The 19,736-nt window shown below is 44.5% G+C and overlaps 2 protein-coding genes and 1 long non-coding RNA gene across 6 annotated transcripts; 1 reads left to right on the forward strand and 2 right to left on the reverse strand.

Annotated features, from left to right (window-relative positions):
* Window positions 1-878: 878 nt before the first annotated feature.
* On the forward strand, window positions 879-2,128 carry LOC128501216 (uncharacterized). Its single transcript, XR_008355024.1, has 2 exons — window positions 879-1,206; window positions 1,704-2,128. It is a non-coding gene; the product is annotated as an uncharacterized LOC128501216 (long non-coding RNA).
* A 3,495-nt stretch (window positions 2,129-5,623) lies between these two features.
* LOC128501145 (uncharacterized) lies at window positions 5,624-10,558 on the reverse strand. 4 transcript variants are annotated; one of them, XM_053470517.1, is made up of 8 exons: window positions 9,588-10,558; window positions 9,151-9,458; window positions 8,992-9,057; window positions 8,404-8,435; window positions 7,599-8,031; window positions 7,338-7,381; window positions 6,641-6,926; window positions 5,624-6,000 (listed from the first exon to the last, which is right to left on the reverse strand). In XM_053470517.1, the coding sequence occupies exons 1-8, from the start codon at window positions 10,388-10,390 to the stop codon at window positions 5,813-5,815; spliced, it is 2,160 nt and encodes a 719-aa protein (XP_053326492.1). In that variant the 5' UTR covers window positions 10,391-10,558; the 3' UTR covers window positions 5,624-5,812. The 4 variants fall into 4 exon arrangements, with proteins under 4 accessions (XP_053326492.1, XP_053326494.1, XP_053326495.1 ...); XM_053470519.1 differs by having other exon boundaries at window positions 10,304-10,544; XM_053470520.1 differs by having other exon boundaries at window positions 9,592-9,697.
* Window positions 10,559-14,227: 3,669 nt separating this feature from the next.
* LOC128501151 (uncharacterized) lies at window positions 14,228-19,404 on the reverse strand. The gene is made up of 8 exons (XM_053470527.1): window positions 18,722-19,404; window positions 17,550-17,788; window positions 17,046-17,074; window positions 16,154-16,373; window positions 15,932-16,009; window positions 15,559-15,629; window positions 14,793-15,078; window positions 14,228-14,548 (listed from the first exon to the last, which is right to left on the reverse strand). Exons 1-8 carry the CDS (start codon window positions 19,402-19,404, stop codon window positions 14,295-14,297), a joined length of 1,860 nt encoding a protein of 619 aa, XP_053326502.1. The 3' UTR covers window positions 14,228-14,294.
* Window positions 19,405-19,736: the final 332 nt, after the last annotated feature.

Genomic DNA, 19,736 nt, shown 5'->3' on the forward strand with positions numbered 1-19,736 from the left:
CCCCTTCTACAAAACACGAAGAATGTGCGGTCACAGGAGCGGAGATACTCTGCAGTCACAGGAGCGGAGATACTCTGCCCATCCCCCTCCCCCGCTGCACGCAGAGCCCATGGGGGACGTATGCAGGAAAACCGTTATTATTTCATTCAGTTTCAGGAGAGCTTCCCTCCCGAATTGTGGAGGAATGGATGAAACCCTCCAGCTGTGAACGTTGGGCTAAAGATTCCGGCAGCCACGGCTGAGGACCGCCTGGCAAGGGTTGTCCCTCGGCTGCGGATTCCTCTCAGTGATTATCAGACCTTAATGTTTATTGAACGTCACTTAGTGCATGGGGGAGCCGAACCTGCGCAACAAGGGCTGACGGAGCATGCGGGGGATCTGGAGCTTTCATTTTATTAAATCACCTCAGCTATGCTACATATTAATAATAACAAAAATAATAATAATAACACTAATAATTATGATAGAAACAATAATAATAATATTCATAATAGTAACAGCAACAATACTAAGAATAACATTAATAATAATATCAATAATAACAATAACGACAGAAATCATTAATAATTAATAATAGTAACAACAATAATACGAATAATAAAATAATCATCATATTAATAGTAAGAATAATAATATTATCAATAGTAATAATAGCAGCAATCATTAATAATAGTAACAACACTAATACGAATAATAACAATAATCATATTCATAATAATAGTAATAATAATACAACAATATTAGACTAATAAAAGAACAATAATAATGATAGTAACAATAATAATATTGGTACTAATAAAATAATAATAATATTGATAATAATTACAATAATCTTAATAATAATAAAAAATAATAATTAGATGTCATGCTTTTTTAGTCTGTTTCCTTCAATATAAAACACTATTTCTTGTCGTTTTTCTAATTAGCGTTCCGGTGGAAAGCGAAAGGTCGGGATCTTCTCCAGATCTTCGGAGGAGGATTACGCGTGGCTGCGGTCCCTGCTCCGGTCCGAGGAGTTCAGGGATCGGGTTAAGGAAGTCAGACCCTGTTACATCTCTAATAACGGGGGTCCGCAGTTCAGAGAGGAGGTGTCTCGATGCACCTTCGGGATCCTCTATCACACCAAGAACCGGGGGAGGATTAATGTGACCGATGTGGAGGACGCTCTGTATAACACAGAGCTGGAGTATCTGTCCCGTACTTTGGGTAAGAGATCATTCTTACAGTCATTGTCAGCCTACAAAATACTCGAGGGCCTTCATTGGGGTCCCAAAGAAGAACTGGTGCCATGTAGATATTAAAAAGAAAACATAGCCCTTAAGATTTAGCTGTTGGCAGTTATAGGGTGGTAGATAAGCGGAACAGCCTCCCAGTAGAAGTGGTAGAGGGTAATAAACATGCATGGGATAGGCATACGGCTCCTGAATCTAAGACGAGACCAACGACTGATTAAGGTTTCAGTCTTTACAGCAGGAGAAACAGGAGACTAGACGGGGGCCGCCGGGGGCCGATCTGCCGGCGGGTTCTGGGTTCTATAGGTTTCATGACTGCGATGAGCTGCTGGGCAGCCGTTCCTCTGGTGGTCACGCGGCACAAAGGGCTTCTCTGGCATTTCCTAAGAGCTTCCTGAGCAATTTCTCGGGGTTCTAGTAAAGAGGTGGCCTGGGCCAGACTTCTTCTCCATCGTTGTCTGTTTCATGCAGGGAAAGCCAACGTCGTCGTGGTGATCGATGACCTGGAGGACAGCGGTGAAGCCGAGAAAAGGCGAATCCTAGGAGCCCAAATGAGCATCGGGAGGTTTGCCCGAGATCTCTTCATCTTCTCCCAGACCGAGAAGGATCCCGGAGGGGGAATCCGAGGGGGCCCCGCGGCCGACAAAATCAGGATGATGAAGAAAATGCTAAAATAAAAACTTGAATAGCGGGGGAGGGGCGTTGGGGTAATTCTGTACGAATAATTATTCTATACTCCTCGAGTATGTAATGATTGTGGTTTTTGCCCCCGGGGGGGGGTTTCTTGGGGTATTCTCTCTGTAGGGTTGTGAAGAGAATAATTTCCGTTTGATTTTAGTCATTTACTTGGAAATATACAGGCGTTTCTTTGAAACGTTTAATATAATTTATCGCAATCCCGTCTCCTCCTCAGCTTACTTTATACGACGAGTCGTCCGGTCCAGACTGGAAATGATTGCACGTCAAACGTCACGGCGCTCAGCGTGGGGCTTCCAGGCGGTTAATGGTTTTTTATTATTTATTTGAAAAGTTTTTATTTTTTTTACGTTCTGCCTCTCTCAATAAATACCCCACCCCCGCTATCGTCCTCCATAAGCTCCGAACAGGACCACAGTTTGCCACACCGATGCTAAAACACCCCTGAAACTTACTGGCAACCACTCAATCGCATATGACACGCACTCAAGCACACACACTGCACTCAAGCACACACACTGCACTCACACACACACACTGCACTCACACACACACACTGCACTCAAACACACACACTGCACTCAAACACACACCGCACTCAGCTAAACACACACAAAGTCAACCATCTTTTCATTTACTGGTCAAACGTCCAGCTGAGTTGCCCCAGTGTCCAACTTTTTATAGACAGTGATTGGATCACCGGCGTAACTGCACATTTATGGCAATAACCAAAGGAATAATGAAAAAATCATCTATTTCTATTACAAAAAATAGAGTTTATTATAGGCAACCTCGGTAGTGAATTAGGGGTCACGACTTGGGAATTGTTATAGACAAACTAGGCCTCAATGTGCGATGTCAGTCAGCAGCCGCTAAGGCCAGTAAGGGATCGTCGTGTATAAAAAGGGGCATCAATTCGCAGGATAAAAATATAATTTTGCCTCTGTATAAATCAATGGTAATGCCGCACCTTGAATATGCTGTGCAATTTTGGGCACCTGTTCTAAAGCAGGATATCATAGCACTAGAAAGGGTGCACAATTAATAAAAGGAATGGAGCGCTATAGTTATGAAGAAAGGTTAACAAATTTAAATCTGTTTAGTTTAGAAAAACTGCGCCTCGGAGGGGATATGATATACATTATATAAATATACGCGGGGCCGATATACATTATATAAATATATTCGGGGGGCCGCTATACATTATATAAATATATGCGGCGGGCCGATATACATTATATAAATATATTCAGGGGGACGATATACATTATATAAATATATGCAGGGCGGATATACATTATATAAATATACGCGGGGGGGCCGATATACATTATATAAATATACGCGGGGCCGATATACATTATATAAATATACGCGGGGCCGATATACATTATATGAATATATGCGGGGCCGATATACATTATATAGATATATGCGGGGCCGATATACATTATATAAATATATGCAGGGACGATATACATTATATAAATATATGGGGGGCCGATATACATTATATAAATATACGCGGGGCCGATATACATTATATGAATATATGCGGGGCCGATATACATTATATAGATATATGCGGGGCCGATATACATTATATAAATATATGCAGGGACGATATACATTATATAAATATATGGGGGGCCGATATACATTATATAAATATATGCGGGGCCGATATACATTATATAAATATATGCGGGGCCGATATACATTATATAAATATATGCGGGGCCGATATACATTATATGAATATATGCAGGGACGATATACATTATATAAATATACACGGGGCCGATATACATTATATAAATATATGCAGGGCCGATATACATTATATAAATATATGCGGGGCCGATATACATTATATAAATATACGCGGGGCCGATATACATTATATGAATATATGCAGGGACGATATACATTATATAAATATACACGGGGCCGATATACATTATATAAATATATGCAGGGCCGATATACATTATATAAATATACGCGGGGCCGATATACATTATATGAATATATGCGGGGCCGATATACATTATATAGATATATGCGGGGCCGATATACATTATATAGATATATGCAGGGACGATATACAATATATAAATATATGCGGGGAGGATATACATTATATAAATATATGCGGGGCCGATATACATTATATAAATATATGCGGGGCCGATATACATTATATAAATATATGCGGGGCCGATATACATTATATAAATATATGCGGGGCCGATATACATTATATAAATATACGCGGGGCCGATATACATTATATAAATATATGCGGGGCGGATATACATTATATAAATATACGCGGGGCCGATATACATTATATAAATATATGCGGGGCCGATATACATTATATAAATATATGCGGGGCCGATATACATTATATAAATATATGCAGGGCTGATATACATTATATAAATATATGCGGGGCCGATATACATTATATAAATATACGCGGGGCCGATATACATTATATAGATATATGCAGGGCGGATATACATTATATAAATATATGCAGGGCGGATATACATTATATAAATATATGCGGGGCCGATATACATTATATAAATATACGCGGGGCCGATATACATTATATAAATATATGCGGGGCCGATATACATTATATAAATATATGCGGGGCCGATATACATTATATAAATATATGCGGGACCGATATACATTATATAAATATATGCGGGACCGATATACATTATATAAATATACGCGGGGCCGATATACATTATATAAATATATGCAGGGCCGATATACATTATATAAATATACGCGGGGCCGATATACATTATATAAATATATGCGGGACCGATATACATTATATAGATATATGCGGGGCCGATATACATTATATAGATATATGCAGGGACGATATACATTATATAAATATATGCGGGGAGGATATACATTATATAAATATATGCGGGGCCGATATACATTATATAAATATATGCGGGGCCGATATACATTATATAAATATATGCGGGGGGCCGATATATATTATATAAATATATGTGGGGGGCCGATATACATTATATAAATATATGCGGGGGCCGACATACATTATATAAATATATGTGGGGAGGATATACATTATATAAATATATGCGGGGGCCGACATACATTATATATATTCGGGGCCGATACAAACCATTGTGTGGAAATCTGTTCATAAACAGGACTGTGCACAGGACACGTGGTCATGCGTTTACACCGGAAGGAGATATAGTCTAAAGCAGAGGAAAGGGTTTTTTACAGTAAGGGCAGTAAGGATGTGGAATTCTCTGCCTGCAGAGGTAGTTTTATCAGAGTCTGTACAGACGTTTAAACTGCAACTGGATGGATACCTGGAAAAACATAATATTCGGGGATATAATCTGTAATTAAGGGGAAACGGCTTATTGATCCAAGGAGAAATCTGACTGCCATTTTGGGGTCAAGAAGGAATTTTTTCCCTGGTTAGTGCAAAATTGGAAAGAGCCAAACTGGGGTTTTTTGCCTTCTTTTGGATCAACAGCAACAAATTAATAGATATAGGAAAGGCTGAACTTGATGGACGCAGGTCATTTTTCAGCCTATATAACTATGTAACCGAATTCAATAATTGACAGATTCCATTTTTGCAGCATGTGTTCTATTCTAAGAAAAAGCCACTTATGAGCCGGTTTGAGAGCCGCAGAGAGTTCTCACAATCACCACAGGTGGGGCCAAAGTGGTAACTTACCCTCCGTCCCCATGACAGATGGGATCACTGGGGAAAGCGGGATGAAACATGAGAACATGGAACTGATTCAGACAACTCTGGCAGGCAAAGGGTCTCGGTTAGCGCTATGGTATCGCGTTCATTCGAGAGCGTTTAGTCTGTAGAGTTTTTCTTGCAGTCTCTTCTCATTTTGCTTCTCTCGCTGTGCTATGAGCAGCAGCTCTCCGGCATATCTCCCGATACTCGGCTGGCTCTCCAGGATCTTGATCTTCTCCTCGGGGCCACTTTCATCCATGTCATCAACCAAGACGAAGACGTTTTCCTTCCCTGCGCAAACCACATGGAATATTAAGATCATATCTGGGAACTCTCTGGGTTTCGTCCGGAGTAACAATCCTGTGTGTCGCACAACTTTAGCGGGGCCCCCCGCTGACATCAGCGGGACCGCCCACGACATCAACGGGACCACCCATGACATCAATGGGACCATCCACGACATCAACGGGACCGCCCATGACATCAATGGGACCACCCACGACATCAATGGGACCACCCACGACATCAACGGGACCACCCACGACATCAGCGGGAAAGCCAACAACATCAGCAGGACCACCTAGGAGATCAGCAGGAAAGCCAACCGATGTCATCGGGAAAGACCACCGCTGTTAGCGAGACCTCCTATCCCGAAGTTAGCCGCAAAGTTCTGGGAACTTTGTAAATTAGCTGATCCTGAAACTCTTGAAATATTAACCCTTTAATAGCCGGTTGTGAAGATTCTATGTAGTGAGTCACCAAATGAGTTACCCAAATTCCTCTAATACCGGCGATCGCGGAAAACTTCACTTCAAGATACATTTAATCGAGTCACCCCGAGATTGGGGCAAAATCCCAGAGACTGAGGGGCAAACCCCGAGAGTTCCCAGGTGTGATAATAATTCCTACATTCATATTTCAAGCTTCTCACCTAGAAAATCAGACAGAATTTGCAGCTCTCTATCGTAGAGAGAATCGGTCACATCGGTGATATTTATTCGCCCTCTCTGCTTGGTGTGATACAAAATTCCAACCGTGCACTTGGAAACCTCTTCTAGAAACCTCTGGAACCCATTGTTTGAGATCTCGCATGAATTGATGGCTGTAATGTGATCTCGGAAGCATTCTGACCGGAACAGAGCCTGAATCCATTCATAATCTCCCCGAATTGATCTGGAGAAGATCCCAACTGTGTACGGTGGCCTCATCTTTTGATACTGTTGCAAGGCATAAAGAATGGATTTTATTTGCACGGAGAGGAGGGATTGGCTACATTTTTCGTTAACAATCATATTTTATGAAAGTTTTGAGTGAGCCTCTTGATGCAGTTAATCAGCACTTGACATTGTCCTCTGGAGTCTTGATTTGCCGTTCATTAAGACCACCAGGGAACTCAACGTGGTCAAATTTAGGGCAGAAACTTAAACTCAGCAGAGAGGACAGATAGAGAAACGACCCGGAGGAACTGACATTTACTGAAGAGGACCAGGAATAGTCAGGGAGACAGGAGAGAACCCAAAACCATCATCGATGAAGACGACTGACTTTGAGAACCTTGAGGAGGACGGCCAAACTTTCTTAGCCCACCTTCTCTAGGCATGAAGAGTCACCTGAGATAAAACACTTACCTTCTTGGCTGATGTGAGCGCTTCTTCTTCTTCCACAATTTTTTCTAGGAAATAAAGATACTTCAATTTCATATCTGAACAGGAGGAGCCACAACAAATTAACCTGAAATGAAGATATGGCCTTTTGGAGGTTCGGACAATCAGAACCGACCAATGTTTTTCACGTAATTGTTGTTGACATTCTCCAATCCGTGCGGTTTATTTGAACGATTAACCTCTCTGAAATACCCTGTAGGAGAGGACAGAGAGAGGACTCGCTACCTTTATTCGGTAGAAAGGTTTCCGTCATGAAAAGCTGGTGTTCCGCCCTCTGACTCTCTTCTTCATTGACTTGGAACCAGTGATCTGTCTTCTCTTCATCAGCCATCAAGGAAACATTTGAAATCCAAGCGTTCTTTAAGGTTCTGAAGAGCTCTGGTGATCTCGTGTATTCCGGATCATCAAACACTACGAGAGCTCTGTTAATGAACAGCGAGAGGACCCCCTCATCCTCGATGGTTTCCCTGGTCACGTGTAAGATCCAGTATGAGCATTCAGAGATCTCTTCTTTGATCCGCTTGTTGTCGAGTCTGGATATGTCAATGTGTCGGAACCTCATCGTCTGGCCATCACCGTCCTTCAGCTGCATCGTCTCCAGCCATTTCCCGCCATCTGCGGACATTGAGATGATCCCAATTGGCTTTTTACTTTCTTTCTGAAACGGTAAAAAATATTACAGCACATATGATGTCATCAATACATTGCGGTGCCAAAGAGAACAGAAAGTGAATGAGAGACCTCAATCCTGGGTGGGACCTTAAAAAACTAATTTGGCCCATCTAGACTGCTCATTATTCTTGGTGTAAAAAGCTTCCCCCGGATATTAACAGAGAAAAACACATCATGATGTATCCATCAACAGACCTCCATGTACGATTGTATGATATTCCTGCTTGAACACAGGTGGTTTCATCAGATAAGCGAGTATAATGTTCAACTATGTTAATTGCTAAGTATTTGTGACATTATGAGACTGCGGTACTTTAGATAACCATATAAACAGACCTGCTTCTCATCCATTCCTTACCAGATCTATAGCACCGCGGAGCGCCTGGGATCCTGGAAGAAGGAAACACGCAGGATATTGAGACACTCATTACGGATCAATTTGGGGGCTTGTGAAGTGGTCGGCAGAAAGGAAAGTGGTCGGCAGAGAATGTATGGAAACATTTAGAGAGTGTGTGAGAGAAACAGAGAGAGTGAACAACAATGGGAGTGTGAGTGTGAGTGGGAACCCTTAACAACTTTGTAAACAATGTAAAAAGAGCCGGCCATTGACCGCTTTTTCTATAAGTTATGTCGGAAGAAGCTGCATGAGCCCGAGGGAGCGATGAAGTGACGGTCAGCAGGAACAGACGTCGTGCTCCCACCGCAGGGCTATCAGGGCTCAAAGCAGCTGGGAGAAAAGAGGGGGAAGAGAGCAACAGAAAAGTTAGAGAGTAAGAGAAAATTAAGAAAGTGAAGAAAGAGAGTAAAGGAAGAGAGTGAAGGAAGTAAAAGAAGAAGTGAAGAGAGAAAAGAGAAAGAAAGGAAAGAGAGAGCAGACACCGGCAGGCCATCTGGCGCACCGGCAAACCACCTGGCAGACCGGCGGTCAACAGAGCCCCATTCTTACCCATGATGCCACTCCAGTCGCAGACTGGATCCTGCGGTGTGCCGTAAATGTGTCCACATAGTAATACTGCAACAGTATAAAAATGCGAGGTGAGGCCATGCGTGTGGAACATTTTGTTTCAACGTTCTCGACTCCATTAAAACACAACGCGTCTCTTACCCTCTGTGTCTATACAGAGCTGGAGGAAGCTCTCCACGACCTCGGCCCTCGTATAAGTTATACCTTGCAGAGATTTTGGCTCGCTCTGCCCTCCTTGCCTCTGGTTATCCTGGGGTTTGGAGTAACAGAGGATATTTATGGAGGACGCCATGAGCGTGTCCTTCCATTCCTGCTGCGTGGAGTCCGGCAGCGACACGAGGTCCGCCCGGCTGGTCTGGATACTGGAGCCAGGAGGATTTATCTGGTTGGACAGCCAACGGATATCATCCACTGCATCGCAGAAGAATACGGCCATCATCCTCTCAGGACTAAGCAGACAGAAGGATCAGCTACAGACAATCGCAGGAGGGGTCTCTGCGCACACAGACCCCACAACAAGCGTTAAAAAACAACAGCAGATAGGGTGGTAAATATTGGGCAGTCTGACCGGTACTCACACACTGGCTTCTTCTGTACGATGCAGAGCGGTGCCGGTTCTGCGGGTTCCATCATATGATGATGCCCAGGGGAAGCCTTTCTGCGGTGGACTGACGCCTGATGCTCTATCATTCCCTGCCGTGTTCGTTGTGTTGGGATTCCCTGCCATGTTTGTTGTGTTGGGATTCCATTCTGTGTTGGGATTCCCTGCCGTGTTCGTTGTGTTGGGATTCCCTGCCGTGTTCGTTGTGTTGGGATTCCCTGCCGTGTTCGTTGTGTTGGGATTCCCTGCCATGTTTGTTGTGTTGGGATTCCCTGCCATGTTTGTTGTGTTGGGATTCCCTGCCATGTTTGTTGTGTTGGGATTCCCTGCCGTGTTCGTTGTGTTGGGATTCCCTGCCCTGTTCGTTGTGTTGGGATTCCCTGCCATGTTTGTTGTGTTGGGATTCGCTGCCATGTTTGTTGTGTTAGGATTCCCTGCCGTGTTTATTGTGTTGGGATTCCCTGCCATGTTTGTTGTGTTGGGATTCCATTCTGTGTTGGGATTCCCTGCCGTGTTCGTTGTGTTGGGATTCCCTGCCGTGTTTGTTGTGTTGGGATTCCCTGCCGTGTTCGTTGTGTGTTCATTCACTGTGTAGTCTGAAGTATTTTTAAACCCCACTGAAGTTAGTAAACCCTTGAACCTAGATCTCCAGAATGTGCTCCTGGAGCCCTGCGCGGCCGCCTCTTCTCCTACCCCATGCTGTTGCTCGGTTATCCTCGTTTTTTGCCCGTCTCGCTCTTCCTCCGCCCCATTTCCTTGCTTTCTATGTTTGTTCAGCATTTCTCACTCCGCAGGTTTGAGGTAGACGGGGATCCCGGGTTGAGCTCCTGCCGGTGCGAGTCGTGTGTCACTCTGAGGATGTAAGTTACTAGAATGGCAGATTTATCGGTCTTTGCCCCAGGATCGTTAGACTGCAACAAACCAAAGTCCCCTTAATGAGGATCCTTACACCTGCTACACAAGGAAACGTTCTCTCTCTGCTCAGCGGGGAAAGTCCCGACTTATTTTATCGCATGAGATTCACCTTTAGATGGATCATTAAACTGTTTGCTACCTTCTGCTTTAACATAGAAACAAATCGGCCCCCGTCGGCCCGTCTGCTCTGTAAAGACTCAAACCTTAATCAGTTGTTAGTCTCGTCTTAGATTCAGCAGCTGTATGTCTATGCCATGCATGTTTAGTACCCTCACTGTATTACCCTCTACCACCTCTGCTGGGAGTCTGTGCCACTTATCTACCACCCTCTCAGTAAAATTAAATTTCCTATCATTCATGACAAAGATGGGCAGGCACCGTCAGATGATAGCAGCAGATCTATTTTTGGTCCAGAAGTTAGTGAGGAAGAGGAGGGAAGGTATATTCTTGCAGCAGGAGTGGACCTTACTCTGCCTTCTGCCCGGGTTGGAAAGGATACGTCGGCGACATTGTTGTTCACGTTGATGATGACCTGGATTTAGATTATGATCCATATTTGGAGGAGTCAAGCGACTCATCTTCCAGTAATTTCTCTGTTAGATGTGCGGCTCCTTCCAGCCGCCCCACAGCTTTGCCCCAGGTTCCCCTACGTGGCACCATCACCATTATCACCACCAACACTGAAAGAAAATAGTACCACTAATACCTCGTCTGGTGGGCAACTCTGTAGTGTGGGACATGAGCGCACCGCAGGGGGCATGTTGTGTCAGGAGATAGTGGGCCGGGGTAAGATTTTAGGGCTTTGCTTCAGGGGGTAACTGGCTGGGATGGCACCAACAGCAAACCCACAACAGCGGCCACCAGCAGCAGCCGAAGCCGCCCCGGACATGATGGAGCGGATCCTAGGGCAGCAGCAGGCTCCTCACTCCATGTCCTCCACATCGGGGTGTCCAGCTCGAGTGAAATGGGCCTTAATGGGGCCTTAATGGGGCAGGCAGTGGTGATTCTGAGCACTTCCACTTTGGAATCAAACTCCCCAAAGCCAGAGTAGAGCCTGTGAGGCCCAAAGCCTGCCTTAAAGAACTGCCCCTGTGTCCTACTACTGCCCCTCTATGTTATCGGGACCAGAAAGCTGTTATCTGACCAGACTCTTTAGTGGCCCAGCGGCTACTTTCACGCCCACCGGCTGGTGTCCAAAGTGGTTTTCTCTGTGGCGGGAAACGTACAGCTCTCCCCGCGTCTGGTGGAGCAGACGGCTTTCTTGAGCAGCACTCAATATTCAAGCTGAGTGAGGTTTTCCGTTTTTACTCCGAGGGATCTTTTCTTTACTTTTTACATTCAGTCCTGCCTGGGGCTGGATGTGTCTGTCTGCCAGCGCCTGACCTGTGCTCTACTACTACTGCTGCTGACTCCATTAGGGTGACCACACTTTATTTCTGCCGCTCAGGGACACACTATGAAGCGGATGAGATCTCACACCCAGACGTTTATATATATATATCTCACATACACACTGATTCACATATACACACCGTCACATACACATAACATACATAATATATTATATATCTCACATACACACTGATTCACATATACACACCATCACATACACATAACATACATTATATATTATATATCTCACATACACCCTGATTCACATATACACACCGTCACATACACATAACATACATTATATATTATACATATATATATATATATCACATACACACTGATTCACATATACACACCGTCACATACACATAAATACATTATATATATTATATATATCATATACACACTGATTCACATATACACACCGTCACATACACATAAATACATTATATATTATATATATATCACATACACACTGATTCACATATACACACCGTCACATACACATAACATACATTATATATTATATATATATATCTCACATACACACTGATTCACATATACACACCGTCACATACACATAAATACATTATATATTACATATATATCACATACACAGCGTCACATATACACACACCGTCACATACACATAAATACATTATATATATTATATATATATCACATACACACTGATTCACATATACACACCGTCACATACACATAAATACATTATATATTATATATCTCACATACACACTGATTCACATATACACACCGTCACATACACATAAATACATTATATATTATATATATATATATCTCACATACACACTGATTCACATATACACACCGTCACATACACATAAATACATTTTATATTATATATATCTCACATACACACTGATTCACATATACACACCGTCACATACACATAAATACATTATATATATATATCTCACATACACACTGATTCACATATACACACCGCCACATACACATAAATACATTATATATATATATATCTCACATACACACTGATTCACATATACACACCGCCACATACACATAAATACATTATATATATATATCTCACATACACACTGATTCACATATACACACCGCCACATACACATAAATACATTATATATATATATCTCACATACACGCTGACTCACATATACACACCGCCACATACACATAAATACATTATATATATATATCTCACATACACGCTGACTCACATATACTATTATATATTCATTATTAGGTTGCCTTGGAAACCATGTTGAGTTCAGATTTAATAATATAAATACAATCATTACAGACATGAGTAGATTCAGTGTTAACCCCTCTATTACCAGACATGGGCAGATTCAGAGAATTAACCCCTCTATTACCAGACATTACACACACAGTCACACAGATACACACAGGCACACAGACACACACAGTCACACAAACACAAAAACCTGGTGCTCGGTGCAGCTTACACTGAGCTTGGTGTGAAGGAGGAACTCAGCCAATCAGGTGAGTTGAGAAGTCTCTCCTGATTGGCTGAGATCTCCTTCACTCCCCTTACAAAAAAATGACTGCAGTTTTTTGGACATGAAAAACTGCAATACTGCAGTATTACTGCATTTACTGCATTTGTACTTCACTGTACTGCACTTTTTTTTCATATTGCAAACCTACAGTTGTAATTCAATGTACTGCAGCTTTATTGCATTTGTACTTCCGTACAAAAATAACTGCAGTAAAACTGCAGTACAGTGAAGTAAAAATGCAGTAAAAGTGCAGTATTGCAGTTTTTTCATGTCCACAAAAACTGCAGTAATTTTTTTGTAAGGGTCAGACTTCTCATTCTGGGATAATACATTGTCCTAGTTTGGGGCTGCCCGGGACCCGGGAATTATAGTCCCATCGCAGGACTGTCCTGGTCACCCTGGTGTCAATATGTAAGACAGGGAACCGGGAGCCAAAGGGCAAGAAAGGGGCAAAAAGAGAATTTCAGCACCCAGTGTGTCAGCCAAATGTAATGAAAAAAAAGCCCTAACAGTGCCAAGTGCATGAGTTATTGTGTCAGGATTACAACAAGGAGCTCTATATTGGGCCAAAATATAAAAAGTAACATGAAATAAGCATGGAAAGGTTATTCGGTAAAAGAGTCCATCTTCTTTTGGGGCCACACAGCAATTTCCTGTTCTGTACGGAAGGCTGGGACCCAAAGCTGATTAGATTGTTCCGTTTTTTGTGTTTTCCTGACCCAAATAAAGCATTTTCCCCAACTATTTGAAGTTGTGTCCATGAGGATTGTTGTTACGATCACCAAGCGTTTATTGGGTTTAGTAGATGTTACACTGTGTCATGTGGGGTGAGATCAGAAGGGAATTATATAGTTTGAATCAGACACAGATTTGGGGCGAGGCGCCGTCAGGGGACGATTTTCCTCTTTATCGTCATTAAAGCAGAGTTTTTTCAGCAGCCCCTCATTATTCGTCTTTTCTCTCGACGTGATGAGAAGAAGGTCACTGGCAAACCTCACGATACTCGGCTGCGTCTCCAGAATCTTTGTCTTCTCCTCACCGTCAGCATCTTCCAGGTCGTCGATCAACACGAAAACATTGTCCTTCCCTGCAGGGGAAAGGAGAGATAAAATAACTGAGGTTATTTGTGTAAAAAGAACCTTAAAAGCCCCGGGGCAGGTGGGACCCTGCGTCTCAGGAGGATAAAGCCGATATCTGTAACTCTTCCGGGGTATTTGGGGATGGCAGCCCTTCTGCCACCAAACCAGGGACAGGTGGCCCATTTGGAGTCATTTATAAAAACAGATCCCAGATCTCCCCAGCTGGTCATTCGATTTAAGAAATCCGCGCACCAAGCCTGCTCGCCAGGTATTTTAACTCTTCATCGTACAGCGAGCTCGTCACGTCGGTGATGTTTAGCCCTCCTCTGTTCTTGGTGTGATACAAAATCCCAGCCGAGCAGCGAGACACTTCTTCTGTAAACTGGCGGAATCCATTGTTTGAAATGACAAATGATCGGACATCTTTAACCTGACTCCCAAAAGCCGCCGAGCGCAGCAGCGTCTCAAGCCATTCGTAATCCTTCCGAGAGGATCGAGAGAAAATCCCCACAGTCCCGAGAAACTTCGGCTTCCGAACCTGAAACAGAAACGTAATTCCGTCAGATAACAAAGTATCTCGCATGCTGGTTCCCGCCGGGGGGTTTACCTTCGTTATCTAAGCGAAAGAACTCATTCTGGGGCAATTATTGGGAACCGATGGGCAGAATTCTGCTCGTGAGAAACACGGAAGGAGAACGTAATATCCTAAAAATACAATCAGACCGGGGAGGAAACGCACACAGCGCTGATAGTGAAGATCATTTCTTTCCACGAAGTTATGTCCAATTCTATTTAATTTACCCTTTCTCTCGCTCCCATCCCTGTCTCTTTCATTTTCACCTTCTCTCTCTCTCTCTCTCTCTCTTCTCTCCCCTTCTCTCTCTCTTCTCACCCCATTTCTCTCTTTCATCCTCTCTCTCTCTCTCTCTCTTCTCTCCCCTTCTCTCTCTCTTCTCACCCCATTTCTCTCTTTCATCCTCTCTCTCTCTCTCTTTTCTCGCCTTCTCTCTCTTCTCACCCCATTTCTCTCTTTCGTCCTCTTGCTCTCTCTTGTTTTCTCGTTTCCGGCGTTTGTTGTTTTCACATTTTCTGTAAAGGAGATGAATGTAAATGCGTTTGCACCGTAAGACATTAAATCAAGCGACTCGCATGCCTTTACTGCCCTCATTTAGTGGCAGATGGGGGGGGATTTAGTATCGGGGGGGTGTTTGATCCATACATTGTACTCCGCAGGTTGACATGAAGAGATTAGAGAGACTTGCATGGGTCGGTTAAAGTTTATCCTGTAAACGCTGTCGAGATTCTGATGGGCTTTTGTTTTTTATTTAATTGATTTTTTGGGGGTCTCTTTGGGTATATTCCGAGTATTTGGGGGCCCTGTTGGTCATTACCGTAAATACCATCCTCGCTCCTCGTTCCTGGTCTGCAGTCTTCCAGGTCATCGATCAATACGAGGACCCTCTTCATCTCTTCGCAAAGCAACAAAATCACGTTAAACGTTAAAAAACAAACGTTTCTTTTAATTTACACTCAGGTTCCGCGTCTAAAGGGTGGGGATTTTTGGATGAATGCAATAATAAGAATTCGGTAAAATACTAAACAGATTTTCTCACCACAAAGGAAAACCAGCCTCAGGTCAGCGATACGCTCCTTGGTGAAATGCCAAATGGCGTACGAACACTCAGCGAGCTCTCCTCTTATCCTCCACTCGTCGATCCGGGATATGTCGATGTGTCTGATCATCCAACGCATCCCACTGTTCATGCGCTGCAAGGTCTTCCACCACCTGCCACCGTCTGCCGACCGAGAGAGCACTGCGATTGGCCGTTTTGCCTAAAGCATTAAGAAGGTTGTATTTTTCAACCACAGGATCTCCACCCCAATGATAGCACCAGGAGGGCTGAAGGCAAATATCCCTCAACTAGTGACGTCTTCTGGCCCAGGATGACTAGGTCTAGGGAGACAGGTCCAGGAGGGGGGGCAGCCCCCCTGCCACGAAACCGAGAGCCACCCTTCACTGTGACGATTTACGTTTTTCACCCGGGGACTCCAGGTGAAGCGTCTCTGAGTCTCTTGGTGGGGCGAGTGGCGTGGAATCCCCCCCTGCTCCCTGCCCACTTCCCCCTCTACCACTCATTTTTTTAATGGGCTACTTCCATCAGCAGACCACCCACTGCCGTCACCAGACCTCCCATCAATGGACAGCCTACCGACATCCGCAGACTGCCCATTGACATCAGCAGGACCGCCCACTGATGTCAATAGATCTGCCCACCAACAACTCGAAGAGGGAGACATCAGGGTAGCAGCAGACTGGAGGTTCCCAGGTATGGATATGACATCATATCCTGTGAGGACGGCGGGCATGGAGGGGGCGGCTGGGGGCACCAGGGTCAGGCCAAGCGCTGCACCCAAGATAAATACATCCCTGGCCTTAATTTGTGGATAAATATGAATCTGTAAATAAAAGTGTGTTCACAAAATGCAGATTAACACGTTCCTCACCGAGTGCTCTGACCTGAACTCCTGAGATTCTGTAAACAGAAGAAAAAAGGGTAAGAAATTAGAACCCGGAACCCAGCATCGGCTACAGGAGCGCTTCTTCCAGATGTTCAGAAAAGAAACGGCAGCCTGATGAGGATTGGGGGAATCGTACAGGGTAATACAGTGAGGGTATTAAACATGGGATAGACATACGGCTCCTGAATCTAGATAAATGGAACAGCCTCCCGGCAGAGGTGGTAGAGGGTAATACAGTGAGGGGATTAAACATGCATGGGATAGACATACGGCTCCTGAATCTAGATAAATGGAACAGCCTCCTGGCAGAGGTGGTAGAGGGTAATACAGTGAGGGGATTAAACGTGCATGGGATAGACGGCTCCTGAATCTAAGACGAGACGCCTGGTTATTTCCAAACAGCCTTTCTTGCGTTTAAATCAATCTTTATATATTTTGTTATGTATTTTCTTCCCTTTTGGAATCTTCTCGCCCGCCAGGGCCGCTCACCGTTTGTCCGCATGCAGTTATACAGGAAACTCTGCGAATCCTGCTCTGTTTTGCCTGATTGTTTGGAGTGGTAAAAGATGATCAGGGTGGCTGTCTCAATCTCGGCACTCCAGCCCGGATCTGTGGTGATCGACATCCTAACCAGCTCATCGAAGTGATGGCCGACGAGGTGACCGGCTGCCCACGATATGTCAGCCATTGCCTCCCAGTGGAATATCGCCAGCTTTGTCCTCGTGGCGCTAGAAGAAAGAAGCAAAGGAAGACGTCTAGACCAATCAGTTAAGCCGTGGCAATTCATGGCATTTCTACTGAGTAAAAGCAGGGGCTTCAGTTAGTCCTGCACCAGTTCCACCAAAACTGGGAAAGACGAGGAAATCCCTGGCAATTAGAGGCTGGAGGCCGTCGAAGGCCATAAGCCCTGCCGACGACTCGATATGAAGCGTCCGTGCATTCTTCCTCCTCGCAGAGCGTGGCCGGCATATCCAGCCAGCGGCCCCATACTGCAGCCCCTGCTCTGCCACTGGAGCAGCAGACTGGACGAGGATGGAGAGATGCCAGACAGTGGCCGCCTCGGATTTGCCCGCTGTGCCAGGGGGCAGTCTGGATCTGTTACCCCCATGGAGGGTCACATACCATGCATATAAGAAATGAATACGCTTTCTTTAAGCAGAATCCTCCCCAATTTCCATTTTGCTTGCCGTGTATTTGTCACGTGGAACCCTCAACATGATTTTCGTTTCTTAAAAATACTTTATTTGTGTTTCTCACATGACTTTTATGAATTTATCCTTTTTCTTGAGGCAGAACAGGGAATCTGATCAAAGACCAGTTCGTGGCACCTTTTGTGATGCTCCAAACCCCTGACACCTAAGAATTAACCCTTTAGCCTCGAAGGTGACGTATTCTGATGTATGCCAACCATACGGGCATGGCAAGCCATCAAAGCAATTCATGGAATAAGAGATTTCCCGCACACTGAAGGATCCAGCAGCGATGAGCATCACGTCGGAATAACGCGTGGCTCTAAAACAACACGAAGATTCTTCATCCGTTCTAAAAACACAACCAATGCCCGCTCGCTTTGCTCATGTCTTAGATAAGTAAAGGAGACCCCATCGGGCTCCATGAGCCTCCTCGCCAGGTTTTAACAATAAACTCGATGATTTACTCACCCGCCAGCCTCGATTCCCGGAAGGTCAGGCTTTGCTCTGGGGTTGGGGCGGACGGTTGTGTTGATTTCTTTTATGTGTGGTAGTGTTGGTTGGTCCGGTTGATGTGATCTGGCCGGTTGCATTTGAACTGGTTGGAGACCGCGGTGCTCTTGCACAGTTGATGTTGTTTTTTTTTCTTCAAAGAATTTATTTAGCTGAGCGGCTAAGCGTTTTGCATTCAGGGTTTCTTTTACCGTTTCTGGATCTAATGCTTGGTCAGGCAAATTTGTTGGCTCGGCACCCCGTTCATTTGGCTGCACTCCTTCTATAAAGGACTTTACAGGTTCTCTCACAGTCCTTGGATCCAAAGGATCACCATGTTTCCCTGGTCCTCCTTCAACCATATCCTTATTTTTGTTGGTTGGTTTTTGAGGTCTTTGTGGTGGTCTCCTTGGCTCTTTCGTGACATCTGTTTGCGGTGCTTTGTTATTAAACATGTCAGCTATCTGGGCCACATTGCCTTTCGGCTTCCCCCTTGGCTGCGTCCTCGAACCTGGATGCATTAGCCTTTCGTGCTCCCAATTAGCCCAGAAGAACAGCCGGTGAGAATGCCCCGGCACACTGGAGCAGAATGGTGGATGATTGCTTACCGTGCGTATTCTGTCCTTTGCTCCGCAATAAACCAAAGTTCTCTGTAAATTCATTTTCTTTCCTTGTAGCTTTTCCTAGACGGCGTCTTTCCCGGCTGGGAGGGAAGTTCCCCGTTCATTTGCATTGGGGAGATGTCAGCAAAATTAACTAAAACAGGGTGAACGGTGGCTTCTACGTAAGCGGGAGATTGGAAAGAGCAGTTTATCCCAGTGACTAACGGGTTTACTGCTGGTCCCAGTAACACAGCTGCCCCGGGGGGTAACTCTGCACGGGGGTGGAGGAAGCAGCCTCTCCCTCTCTGACCGAGATCTGCCCCCTGTATTCTGGCTAAACCCCGGAAGGAACAGGAGGGGTACCTGGGCTCCCGGGTGTTACGAGGTGGGCT

This window comes from Spea bombifrons, chromosome 7 (genome assembly GCF_027358695.1).
Source record: "Spea bombifrons isolate aSpeBom1 chromosome 7, aSpeBom1.2.pri, whole genome shotgun sequence".
NCBI lineage: Eukaryota > Metazoa > Chordata > Amphibia > Anura > Pelobatidae > Spea > Spea bombifrons.